The sequence below is a fragment of the Amblyomma maculatum genome, chromosome 1 (assembly GCF_055883805.1).
Source record: "Amblyomma maculatum isolate TAMU_Amacu chromosome 1, ASM5588380v1, whole genome shotgun sequence".
NCBI lineage: Eukaryota > Metazoa > Arthropoda > Arachnida > Ixodida > Ixodidae > Amblyomma > Amblyomma maculatum.
Window position 1 is genome coordinate 446,636,981 of NC_139344.1, and position 14,123 is coordinate 446,651,103.

At 46.3% G+C, this 14,123-nt stretch overlaps 1 protein-coding gene across 1 annotated transcript in view; it reads left to right on the forward strand.

The window, feature by feature from the left end:
- Positions 1-14,123, forward strand: part of Lmpt (four and a half LIM domains protein limpet) — a 310,360-nt gene that overhangs the window by 44,678 nt on the left and 251,559 nt on the right. The window contains exon 2 of the mRNA XM_084602629.1: positions 4,091-4,176. Within this exon, the coding sequence (XP_084458755.1) occupies positions 4,091-4,176 (86 nt within the window). The remainder of the gene's footprint in view (positions 1-4,090; positions 4,177-14,123) is intronic.

Here is a 14,123-nt window from a genome sequence, read left to right on the forward strand (position 1 = left end):
TCTTGGACTGCCAGAATATCAAATCAGTCGATATTGTCGACCATAAACCCTGACTGCTCATTGGAGGGTCAAATTATAAAGTTAAAGCTCCGCTACTTTGGTCATCTGATGAGAAGAGAGGAGTCGCTTGAGAAAGATTTGATGTTGGGAAAGGTTGAAGGTCACCGGAGAAGGGGTAGACAGCGAACGCGATGATTAGATGGTATCCTCGAGGCATTGCAGATGAAGTTATGTGATGTTAGGAAGATAGTGAGAGACCGGAAAGCGTGGAGTGACATGGTCCATAGGGTCACGAAGGGTCGGAAACGACTGAACGACTGAACTGGAACTGGTTGATGGAGGAGGAAACCTCAGTAATCTGCGATTCGCTGATATGGCATTGCAGTTCATCCTCTGAGATACCTAAAAAGGCAAAGAATGATTGATAACCTAGACAGGAATAGCAGAAATGTAGGCCTTAAAATTAATGTGCATACGACTAAGGTAATGCTCAACAGCCACGGCAGAAACAGCGGTTTACAGTAGCTAGCGAAACCTTGGAAGTGTTAGGCGAATATGTCTACTTAGGACAGGCAATAACTGCAGATCCGGATAATAATATAGAAACGACTAAGGTAATAAGATGAGGATAGAGCGCATTTAGCAAGTAATTGGAGTATATGACTAGCAGCTTACTGCATCACTCAAGAAGAAAGTATATAACAATCTCATCTTACCTTTACTCACCTACGGGGCTGAAACATGGAGGGTGACGAAAAGGGATTTACTTTAGTTGAGGGCAATGCACAGCGCTATATATGGAACGAAAAGGGGTAGGTGTGACGTTAAGAGATAGGAAGCGTGCAGAATGTTTCAGAGAAATAACTCTAGTTACTGACATTCTAGTGAAAATCAAGAAGAAAGGGGCATGGGCAGGGTTTGTAGTGGGAGAACTGATATCCGCTTAGGGTAACAATTTGGTTTCCAAGGTAATGAAAAAGTAGTAAGGGGCTGCAGAAAGTTAGGTGGGCGGATGAGGTTTCGAATTTCGCAGGGATGAAGTGAATGCAGCTAACACAGGAGAGGGTTAATTGGAGTAAGAAGGGGGATGCATTCGCACTTCAAAGGGTTATAGCTCGTCGCATGATGATGATGAATATTAATATTACTGTTATCACGATGCTCGGCTGTATTTTTTTTTTCGAAAATACTCTGAAGAATGTTATAAATCGGTATCCAACTTCGTAATTTAAGTTACAAAATTTGTATTTTTACACTTCTAACCTTACTCCATCATTCTACTTTTCAGCCATCAATCTTGCAAACGCTTTTTCCTAATTGCCACCACGCATTCATTCACCCAACTACTGTTATCACTAAGCCCGATATCCTCGGGGAGACTGACTGCGTCTGTATTGACATCTGTATGGACGCCATCACTTTCGAATATATGTGCAGGCGTTTCTACCGATTTACCGCACACTGCACATCTGCTTGGCTAAGTTTCTTTTTTTTTTTGTAGCTCATTATACTAAGACAGCATGCTAGATTCATAAGGTAGGGCACTGTGTACTAAGTTATCAAAGAAAGGTTGCTTCCTTATCGGCCTTTTCCAATTTCTATTCCTTCCGTGCCTCCGGCATGCTTACTTAGTTCTTTTCCTACATTGTCAGTCAACAATTTTAGGTACAAGTATTTGAATACTTTAGCTGCCCACCTGTTAATGTACATATAATATTTCACTGTGAGGTTCCCGTGCTTCGACAGATTTCCAACCCATATTTCCCCGTACCGCCTCGTTCGTGGTTTTTTCTTGGACACCTAGTGCAATCATGCACCTAGTGCTCCTTGATTTACTATTCATAATTTTTAATCTCGAATTTACTTCTCCCTTCAGGCGCAAAACCGCTTTCCCGAAAATAAGCCCTGATGCTATTACTCATTTACAATTGTACCTCAGTACTTGATACTTGTTGTACCCCTACAATGCCCTATGCTTCATTATCCCTGCTTTTCTGCACATTTGCCCTAACAGACTGTTCGGGCTTTTCTATGTATGTTATTCGTTCGTTTACCCATTCACCCATATATTTATGTTCTGCCACAGTGGGTATTTAATGGAATTGTGTTCGCAAACAGATCGTGCTCTGGTGACGTGCTGCAGTAACTGGTGCGCTGAATTCAAACTGCCTGCTCGACTGTGCCGTGACGTACACTTTATTCTGCTCTGTCGCCCCCAAAATAATGACTACGCAGTTGGCGGTGTCTATTTTTCTCCTTGCTACAGCACACGGACGCCACTTCGTTTCGCCTCCATCGAATCCCGGCCTCGGCGGCTGCGTTTCGATGGAGGCGAAACGAAGTGGCGTCCGTGTGCTGTGCGATGTCAGCGCACGTTAAAGATCCCCAGGTGGTCGAAATTACTCCGTAGCCCTCCACTACGGCCCCCTTTCTCTCTATCCACTTTCATTCCCACCTTCATCCCTTCCCTTACGGCGCGGTTCAGGTGTCCACAGAGCAAGTGTGACAGATACTGCGCCTTTCCTTTCCTATGAACCAACCAACAGGGGAGCAGCAAAACAATGTGCGTCGTGATATAGCGTCATGCACGTAACGACATGAAATTACGGCACGGGGAACGGTGTAGGCGAGAATACCTCAGGCGGTTCTAAATAGGCATTAGGTACTGGGGCACGCCATAGGCGCCCATTATGTTTCACTGAGGCGACTGCGCTACTTATAGGCTGATGATATGGCGTCGTTTTGTCCTACCACTGACATGTGTTAGTTTAAGCGTTTCTTAGTACATTTAGTTTATTGGGAGCCCAGTTACGATCCTTTTTAGAGTAACAACTGCTATTGTTGGTAGTTTGTTCCCAAAAAAGCTTTCATCGTTCTAACTGCCTATTGTCGGAACTTTTTGGAGCCGTTCACTCGAGTAGAGACAGGTTATCCGAGCTAAATATTTTGTTTAACACGGTTGGCCTGTTTAGCTCAAAGAAAACAAATAAGTGCTATTCAAGCCTCATTTGCAGTATGTTTTCTTTTTTTTTATTTCTCAATGTTAAATTAATAATACAGGCTAAGGAGAAAACAATGTTTTTACTGGTTTGAGGAAGCAAGTGTCAATGCAAAAGTTACACATCTCTTTGAAAACTGGCCCTCTACTTTTAAACATCAAGCTGTGAGTTATGTAGCTTTATTTATTGGCCTTCAAAGGCAGCTGTTACGTGGCCAGCTGGAATCGTAAGCCACTCGCCCGCTGCGGACGCAGATATTCATAGTAGAAGAGAGCGCTGCAGAGGAAAGCTAATTTTGTTATCTGGGACGCGTCTCTGGATATTCCAGTGGCACCGGTGCGCGAATTATTGTTTTTGGCTGGTTAAGCAAGGTGGTAAAGCAAGCTTCAGATAAGCGCTAGGTTGATGGAAACAAAGTGGCGAACCGTTTTTCAAGAAAGTTTACAACTTTTGCATTGACAGTTTGTTCCTCAAGTCAGTACTTAAGAAGGTTACCTAATCAGTCGTAACTAATTATTTATTTTTAAGGAACAAAAAATACTACAGACGACCAAGTGACGCTAAACAGCTGTTAGTTTCGCTGAGCTGGGCTCATCGTGGTTTTAAAACCTCGGTTGCATTTAGCATGGTGCACCTCGTTTTCAAATAACGCTGATGCTCTCATACAATACAAGTTCCTTTTTGACATGCAAATAATTATTTTAATAGTCGAAACATTTTTCTGTGAGTCTTACGGTACATTTTCGCCTTGGAGGCTCCATGAAACGAAATGAAGCCTATAATACCTGCACATCTGATTCTCACTGTCGTCACAGATCTCGTACTGCTAAAAATGTTTGTGCGTGCCTTGGACACATTCGAAATCGTCAGAGCGATCTAATTCCTGGTGCAATCAAATTTTAATGACATGCATTTGGCGGGCAAATATCTAATGCCAATAAGGGCAGGAAATTGCCCAACGAAATAGCAGGATTTATCTCAAGCGTGCTCCTAATTGGATGTTTTTTTCGTGTAGAGTATGGCGATAGTTTTGTTTAATTACTGCTTTACGTTGATTTATTTGTTTCTCATTGTTTCTGTTTTCGTTGCAGGGTGTTCTAGTTCATGAAGTCGACGAAGGACAGCCCTGTCTTACCTGCAAGGATAAGTGTCCAGGATTTAGTCCTCATCTTTGGAGGTGAGCTAGCGGCGCCCATTAATTCCTGCCTCGAGTGTAGAAATATGTCTGTTTACCCAACGCTTCATGTCATTCGATGGAGATTTTTGTTTAAAATCCGCGAAACATTTCGTTGTGAGTATTTGAATGTGATAGCGCGATGTAAAAAAACTCTAACGTGGCAACTATAGCTAAGCGGGAGCGCTTTAAGTTTCAGGGAACGGCACCGCCAGTTTCTTATGAGTATTTGTCTTACTGGACATATGCTAAAAACAATGGGGAAACTCATTCTCGACGCTTTTAATGAACCTAAAGTAATATACGCGATACAGTATAGGGCTCGTTCGGTCAAAAAGCTGTTGCCGTAACCCAAAATTTAGAAGAAAAAAAAAAGTGTCGAAAAAAGTGTCAGAGAAAAAAAAAGTGGGAGGAGCTGAAGTGTCCTTCTAATGTTTTCCGCACAACGGAAGTGCGTAAATGCCGCAAAGATGACAGGCAAATCCCCCCCCCCCAAATAAAAAAAGAAAACAGCTGGTGGTGTTTGCAGCGTCATTGAGTGCAGTCCGCAAAAGCAACATTCTCTCGTAAGATATTCGTCACATATTTTGCGAATATTTCACGTTTCGATAAGCACTGTCATGGCAACTATCGGGTAAGGGCGCTTAAGAACAGCTGTGGACAAATATTAGAATTTTTCTTGTGGTGTAAATTTATAATGTTTAGTAAAACCGCTTCAGACGATGAAACAGAAAACAATGTAGGAAAAGTTAACAATTCAATTGTATGTAAACTAAAATTAAAAGCAAATAAGAATGGGTTGCAGCATTTAGTGACCATGCGTTGAAATTACGCAATAATACCACTACCAACAGAGGCATGACGATAAACGATAAGTACTTTTTACGTAACGCAGCTGTACTTTGGCTACAAGCTGTAGCCAAGGTGTGCAGCAGTGGATTCTTAATTCCCTTTGAGCAATCTGGTGTTCTTTTACGTATGGAACGTCTGCCTGCAAATTAATGCTCCAGCCTATTACGATCCTTTATGAGGCTCACTTGAACCTTGCTCACATTAGTGAGCCGTCCTTCTGTTTATAGTCTCCGTTCTAATTTTCTTATCCGAAAGCGCCGGGCGCACTTATACTCGCACATCCGTCTGCACGTGCGGGTAAACGACCGACCGAACTCGCTGCTGCTGCAACCTCCTCGGCCAAGGCCCGGGCGAAGGTCGCAGCTCCTCGCCAGCCCCACACAGGTCGGCGGGCGAGGGGGGGCTTCCTGGCGCGAGACGTGCTGAAGAGGCCGCTTTGCATAATTGCGCGCGTTTCGCCTCTGGCGGGGCGGTGGCGGAAGCGGCGCGCGTTCTTTGGCACCTCTCGAGTGTTTACGTTGCCTCGCTGTTCCAACACGCACTGGGGTAACTGCCCCTACGCGCTAGTGTGAAGACGCAGAGGCGCCTTGCATGCATTCCTCAGCAAAGCGTGCGAAAGTTTTCCTAGAGCTTTTTAAACGCTCGAGGGTGGATTGTGGTAGAGGTGCAAGGTGCTATCGCATGCGACCGTTATTTGAAAGCAAACTTTGAATACTGGGAGTCTACGATCGCTTTTCAAGCGAGACTTCCAATGATAGCAAATTCATTTTTTTTTATTTACTTAGACATGAAACGGGAAGTCGGGAATGATAGTGGGGCAGTATACTGCATCTCAAGACGTAGAGGCGCAATCGCCGTAATTAACTTCTTGGGGATTGATGGCACTTGCGAAATGCAATACGTACTACGCAGTAGAGAAAAGAGTATACAAGTAAAACATCTGTCAGTTTATTTCGAGTGCAAATGAGAATTTAATAGCAAGAAGTCATGATCACTGTAAACGGAAAGTAATCAATAACGGCAATACATGAATAAGTCATACGGGCTGGGACATCAAACTTGGCAATACGTCAGGTCATTCGTGTTTTACAGTAACCAGGCGCTTGTGAATGTATCAATATAACTGTGGACACTGGACAAAGAATAACGTTATATTAACATATACACATGAAAATGTAATATCCCTGTTTACTAGGCAAATATCGCACTCGTAAACTGGCAGTGTCAGCACACGTAAGCAAACACAGCAAAGGCAGTGGCGGTAGTCAGAAGACGTGTGAAGAAAGGCAGTGACTATGCGTAAATATAGTTCAGGTAACGACTACAAAATTCTGAAAAGGCCACTGGTCTCCAGGAATGATTTAAGATGGAATTTAGTGGCAGTTGTATTGGAGTCATAAAAACACATCGCGTTATGCGCCTCCCTCTCCATTGAGCCAGCGCAACGAACAAACGACAAAAAGACAACGCAGTTTCTCAGTGTATATTTTCACGTGCACTTATATGGCAAGGCTGCGTCACTGCACGTAGTTCGCATTTATTTCATGCTTATAGGATGCCGTTACGCAAACACAGCTTTACTTTATAGGATTCTTGCATTAGTTATTGCGTAATCGCATATCTGGGCAGAAAAAAGTCGAAAGTAACGGCGAAATAAGTTTTTAATCTCTCTTGGTAGAAGGCAGCAGAGTAGGTAACAACACAAAGCGTAAGAGGCGCACACACACCCACACAAGGACAGCGCTGCATTGACTATATTAACAAGAAACCGCACATCTTCCTTCACTTCACGTCTGCAGCCAACTTTTCCTTGTCTTTAACATCCTGCTGGTTTGCGCAAAAATTCTACTTCCTTCTTCAACAAAACCACTGATGGCATACTGACAAATTGGTCTCCAGAAGCCTCTCAGTCTGGCTTAGAAAACTTTTTTTTAACACGGTGGTGGTATTATTTCTTGAGAGCCGACGTCAATGCAGCCTTCGCAACACCTCTTTTTACTTTTTACAAACCATGCCATCACCGTGTTAAAAAAAAAAAAAAAAAAAAAAAAGAATTTTTCCAAGCCAGACTGAGACGCTTCTGGAGGCAGGTATCCTGAGTATTTGCTGTGTAGCATAATAGAAAGCAGTGTCCTGCCGATCAAGCGGAGGATTCGAAAAGAAAACCTTACTCAAGGAAACAAGTGGTCAGTGGTACCATATATGCATGGCTTCACCCATAATCTAATGAAGATTGGTCAAAGGCACGGCATCCGAATTATTCCAGCGGCATCAAACGGAGCTAAAGGGAGGTGTGTGCAGGTTAACAACCAGGATTTCAACTCTGAATGCAAAACTTCGAATCGGACTAGGTACTCTACGTGTATTCAGGGGGTTGTTTATGAGATTCCCTTGCATTGTGGATAGAAATATACTGGACAGACAGGAAGACGTCTCAATGACAGCATCAGAGAGCACGCTATGGCAATATCGGACAAGTCTGGTGATAATCTCGCGGTGCTCTGCAAAGACTGCATTAGTTGTAGCGACCAAAAATGTCCGGCTGACCTTCACAATGTTAAGGTTATGAATAGGAGGAAGGACAAGTTAGCAAGGGAGATTTATGAAGCATATGCAATCTGTGACTTGGGAGACCAATTTGTGAGTACGTCATCAGTGGTTTTGTTGAAGAAGGAAGTAGAATTTTTACGCGAACTTGCAGGATGTTAAAGACAAGGAAGAAGTTGACTGCAGACGTGAAGTGAAGAGAGAAGTGCGGTTTCTTGTCAATATAGTTGTCAGTGCAGCGTTGTCCTTGTGTGCGTGTGTGTGCCTTTTATGTTTTGTGTTGTTACTTCCTCTGCTGCTTTCTTCCAAGAGATGTGTGACCAACTAGCTTAGCGTTCGACTCTATTATAGTTTTTACTACATAGGAATAGCACATTGTACCAGAAACATAAGAAACTTATTCGTAAAACACCAATGACTGCACTTTGGAATTAACACCGAAAAAAGGCTACCGAGTATTCATCAGATAAACACAGAAAACTCCAACCTCTGCTTATTGCAGTGTTGCGAGGTTTTGTTCAGGTGTTGTCATTCCTGATGGGTCAACTCAATTCGATTCCGTGTGTTCTGTTGTCACAGCATGTGATTTACAAATCGCTGATTGCAGCCATATTCTATAGGGATCTAGAATATGTTATTCATTTCTTTATTCACCTGTTCGCCTGGAATTGGCCGCACTTGTTCGACGACGTAGTTGCGGATTTCAAGCGTCCGTGGAAAGGAAAGGAAAGGCAGTTGGCGACTGTGCCTTGCCATTATTTGCATATTGCATCCAGCGGTTAACTCGTGCGTGCGACATGACGAAGTCTGTCGTCGCGATAGGTTGTGACTTCAGTCATTGAACCCTTGCTGTATGATATTGCCGTTACGATGACGCCACGCATATGAAACTCAAATCGGATTCTAATTTAAAATAAATACATATATAATAGGACCTCTTAACTTGTTTCTTGGAAGGTCCGCGATGGTTAAACGAGGCCATAGTTATAAAAGAAAGGATCACGAAAGGACACAGCGCAAGAGATGTTATATATTATCAAAGGTGTCTTTCAAAATATTTTGACGTGCTCATTAGCTTTTTCTTGAAATTAAAATTTATTTGAGAAATCAAACCCCACAGAGCAGTCCTTGCCAGTTTAAACATTTCGCTGAATATTTGGGGACGAACTTCGCCTTTCTTTATGGTATATGACGTAGTCTCATTACTGCGCTCCTCAAGGAAGGGTATTTTCAAGACATTCACCGTTACGTTCTTGAGTTGTATAGTACTCCTACAATAGGCTTCGAGTACTTGACAGACTAGACGGGTGCAATGGTGGTGGTACAAACTTTATTCATTGAAGGCCAAAAAATTAAAAAAAAGTAAAATTATGTTGCCGCCGTTCCGTGGGTGGCCTTCCGGCTGCTGGTCGTGGCCTCCAGGTCACGCCTGGCGGCGACTTCCGCTGCCCAGGTCGTAAGCCGCTGTTGAATATGCGGCTCCGAGCTGGCCAAAGCAGCCTCCCACAGCTGCGGGCTGTTTATTTGCCAGGAGACGGGGGGAAAGTGCGCCGGACAAGAGTAAAGAATATGAGCATAGTCTGCTCGGGGAGAGCTGCAAAGCGTGCATTGGGGCGAGAAGGCACCAGGGTGAATAAGGGCAAGGCGTGCAGGGGAGAGGAAAGTGTGGGCCTGTAAATGGCGCCACGTATTCTGTTCGATTTTAGATAGGGACTTGTGAGGGGGAGGGAGGGATAATCGGGAGTTGCGGTAGTGGAGGGTGATGTCATGGAAGGTGAGGAGGGAGTCACGCGTGTCCATCCCGGGGTGGAGGGGGCCAGCTCGGTCGGTCATTTCGCAAGCGATAGAATTTGCCGCCTCATTTCCAGGGTGCCCCGCGTGAGCCGGAACCCAAAATAGTTGGATAGATCGGGAAGGGGGGGAGGAGTGCTTAAGGATATTGAGCGCAGAGGAAGAGATTCTACCCTTTGCAAAGTTGCGGACTGCGGTCTTAGAGTCGCTAAATATGAAAATGGCTGGTGTGCTGGCAATGGCGAGGGCGATGGCTGCTTCCTCTGCGGCAGTGGAAGTGAGAGCATGGATAGTGGCGACGGAGAGGGGGGCTCGTGTATTAGAGACAGTGGCCAGGGCATAGGCGGGATGCGAGAGGTAGGGTGCCGCATCAACATACACGGCGTCAGACCGTGTACCGTACTGGCACCAGAGGGTGGAGGCGCGGGCAGATCGGCGAGCGGCATGATGCTCAGGGTGCATGTTCTTGGGAAGGGGCTTGACAGTGAGCATGGAGAAGAGGGAGCTGGGCAAGGGATGGGTGACAGAGATAGGGGAGACAGGGGTCAAGCGAAGGGAAGTAAGAAGGGCTCTACCAGGGGTGGTGCGAGATAAACGATCGAGTTGTGCCACGCGATGGGCATCCACAAGTTCTGAAAGAGTATTGTGGACGCCCATCGCCAGTAGACGAGAAGTGGGGGTGGAAGTGGGAAGCCCGAGAGCCGACTTATAAGTTTGGCGGATGAGACAGTTGACCTTGTCTTCCTCGGTACGAGACAGAAAGAGGTAGGGGAGGGAGTAGACGAGGCGGCTTAGCACAAAGGCCTGAACAAGACGACGGAGGTCGTGCTCGCGCATGCCGTAGTGTCGGTTAGCAACCCGTCGGATCAGCCGTACCGTCTGCTGGACGGTGGTAGTAAGGCGGGAAAGGACAGTAGTGTGTTTGCCATTGGATTGCAGAAAGAGACCGAGAATACGGATGCAAGAGACAGAAGGGATGGGATGTCCGTCGATAGTGACGTTAAGGTTAGGAGATGAGGTTGGAGCTATGCCTCGAGCCAGGAGGAGCAGGAGCTCCGACTTGGACGGGGAACAAGCTAGCCCGACCGTGCGAGCATAATCGGCGACCGTTTTAGCGCCTGCCTGGAGAGCGGCTTCCATCTCACCAAGATTGCCGGTAGTCACCCAGAGGGTGATATCATCAGCGTAGAAAGCATGGGAGAGGTTAGGAATGCTAGCTAGAGCACGTGCCATCGGAAAAAGGGTGATGTTGAAGAGAAGGGGAGAGAGAACAGAACCCTGGGGGGTACCTCGATTTCCAAGAGGGAAAGTAGGAGAGGAGAGGGCGCCGAATGAGATCTCAGCCGTGCGATGGGCAAGAAAAGCCTTGATGTAACTATGGATTCGGGAGCCCACGTTAAGGGTAGAAAGGGCGTCTAGGATGGCAGTATGGAAGACATTATCAAATGCTTTTGTCAAGTCCAGTGCCATGATCGCGCGAGTGCGCTTGGCGTGAAGAGGGTGAAGGACCTCTTCGGAGAGCTGGAGCATGACATCCTGTGTAGAGAGGGATGGGCGAAAGCCGAACATCGAATCGGGGAAGAGATGGTTGTCCTCGAGGAAGCTCTGTAAGCGGTCTAGAACGACGTGCTCAAAGAGCTTACCGAGACAAGAGGTGAGGGAAATAGGACGGAGATTTTGAATGTCTATGGGTTTGCCGGGCTTGGGGATGAAGGTCACCTTAGCGTGGGTCCACTCAGAAGGCAGGGTGCCTTCGTGCCAATGTTTGTTAAAGAGGTCCGTAATGGCCTCTAGGGATGATGTGTCCAGGTTACGGAGGGCCTTATTAGAAATTTGGTCTGCTCCTGGTGCGGAAGTGGTGCGGAGCTTATGTAGCGCCGCACAAACCTCCCCCAAAGTGATATCTGCGTCAAGCGCAGAATTAATGGTGCCGAAGTAAGAAGGGAGGGGGGACGGAGGGGAAGTGCAAAGATAGCGATCTCGGAGTGCAAGAAGGAAATCGGAATCGGATAGCGGTGAGGATTGCAGGAGGCGCGTCACATCCCTGCGTTGCGTGGCCTTGACATGCGACGGGTCAAGGAGGGCACGTAGGAGCGCCCACGTATCCCTCAGCCCGAGATTACCGGCCATGCGGTCGCATGTCTGGCCCCACTGCTGCCTGGTGAGGTATGAGCAGTGCTCCTCAATTTCCATACCCAGGCGGGCAAGGCGGAGGCGTAGTGAGCGATTGTGTTTTTGTGAAAGCCAGCGGCGGTGCAGGGAATGATGCGCCTCCCATAGGTGAAGGAGGCGGCTGTCAGCCGTGGAGGAGTGAGGAGGGGTAGGGACGGTAGAGGTGGCGGATGAAACATCTTTGAGCAAGGTGGTTCCGCCACTCACGGCAACATGCCCCCACCTCCATCTCAGACGGGTGCAAGGATAATTCTGGATAGAAATTGGAATAATTGTCGGAGAGGCGTCATTTGTTATTTGCATTTTTGTTGTCGCCAAGTGACGGCTACTACTTCAAATAGATGTTGTTGTTTCTTTTTCGCGCTTAACGTGCACCTTTCTTTGGCTTCCTTCGTAAGATTGTTTTCTGCGAACATATAGGGAGGGGAAAAAGCATCATCGTGACCAAGTCTAACGATCGCTGATATGAAATGTCGCCATGTCTACATGCCATTGGTTTCAGTGCTTGATCCCGCTGCATGGACTTTTTTTTTTTTACTGAGAACAATGTGTTTCATAAATCTTGACTCAAACGGGTAAATTAAGAATTCTTAGCTGGACAACAAGGTCGCAAATTAAGACAAAAAAGAAAGTTGTGTAATAAACCGTTGAGAAACGCAAATATCGCGGAATTTACAGCAATGGAGTTCAAGTTTACCGCGGAGTCCTGTAACATGTTTATTGCCATTTGACAATAGCAGGCTTTTTCTCACTAGACATATTCCCTGCCTTTCGTTGTGTTACGCGTGACAAGCATAAAAAAAAAAGTATTTCGTTACCAAGTGCGAAAAAGACAAGCAGTCTGCTGACACGGAACAGGCAAACTATTGCACTTTGTATACGACGGAACGCTTACTCTTAGAAACTATGCGTAGATGATGCACAGGTTGTTCTAGAACGGGAGGTAAGCGGGTAGCGGCGCACATGACCGCCTTGCTACGGTGGAAGACAAAGAAGAGTATACTGAAATAAATGAAGGTGGCTTGCGACAAATATTTTCGGGTGTACCATTGGAGTTAAATTTGATTGCCTACTATTTCAGTGAGGAGAGAGGCAAGAAACAGAGCAGTGGCTGCCTCAAATAGCCCTTGTAACACTAGTTTTGATTCCTTTTCGACGTCTTCAAGGAGGTCGTACTTAAGCCTAACCTAACCGATCATCATTGCGGCCGGGCGTGCCCACGTACGTCTGGCTGTTCTTCGCGAATTCGTACCACGTTGTCTCTGTACGCGGAGCCTTTCGGCCCTGTCCCGTGAGCTTGTAGAGAAAAAAATCGGTGCAGCAAATGCCGCCCCCCCCCCCCCGCCCCCCTCCATAGTTCAGTCTCGCCCCGAACTGTTCCAGCTTCCGCCCATGATTACATCGCATAGCCGAGCGCTCATTTTCCTAAGGCGGCGATCATCTAGTTAACGCTCTTGCCTTCTGAGTGTCTCGGCGGATGCCTCTTATTAGCGCCCTCTCTGGTAGAGTTGCTCTCTCTCTCTCTCTCTTTACGAGGGTCGCCGGCAAGCGTTCTATCCAGTGCCCTCGGTGGCTTTGTGCCAAAAAGAAAAATCAAAGAGGAGAGGAGGGGGGGGGGGGGGGGGGGTGAAGAGAGCAGTAATAGCGAGCGGGGAGTGTCCGCAGTGCCATGGGCGTCTGGTACCGGGAGGACGCAGGCGCCGGTCAAGTTGCCGGTTGCCGGCAGCGCGCATTTAACGATGCGGTCACTGGGCTTTCTTCCTGGTGTTTTATTTCTTAACTGCACTTTTGTTTACCTTCACACAACCGCACTCCATCCCCTGGCGCTATTTATTATTTCCATTTCATCGTAGGCATGAATGCTGATTGCACCATAAGCTATCTGTATGCTACCACGATGTAGTAACTGTTACGTATGGGTATGTTCGTATGACGTGTTTCCGGGTTACGAATAGGAACTAAGCTTGTTATTCAATTTCATAGATGGTGAGCACATTGGAGAACGTTATGAATATCAGTTCAGTTCAGTCTTATTCCTTATGGCCCATTTTTCAGGGGGTGTTACATAAGGGGTGGGAATACACTTGAAAATGCAAACAAATAGTTATGATTATATAACATTGATGATGATCTGTTACACGCACTTGAAAAACAGATGGTCAAGCAATAACGACGATGTCACAGGGAAGGCTGTTCCAGACTGAAGCTGTTCGAGAAACGAGCGAAGGGAAGGCTGTTCCAGACTGAAGCTGTTCGAGAAACGAGCGAAGCAGAAGAAGTAGTAGTGTGCAACGGTGGGCGAGCAACTTGCAGTGGGTGGTGCGACTGGTGCGGTCAGATATGCGTGCTGCGGCTATGATGTAGGGTGCTCGATTCAGAGAAGAATAAAAAAAACTTGTGAAAAAGAGCGAAGCTAGCGATGCGGCGACGAAATGAGAGGAGTGGTAATCCGGATTTCACTTTCAAAGTTGAAACACTGGTGTCGTACGAGTATGAGGAATGACTGAACCAGACGGCACAAGTTTGAACAGATTCCAATGCAGTGATTAGTATGCTTGGTGCGGGTTCGAAATGGCAGATGCACATTA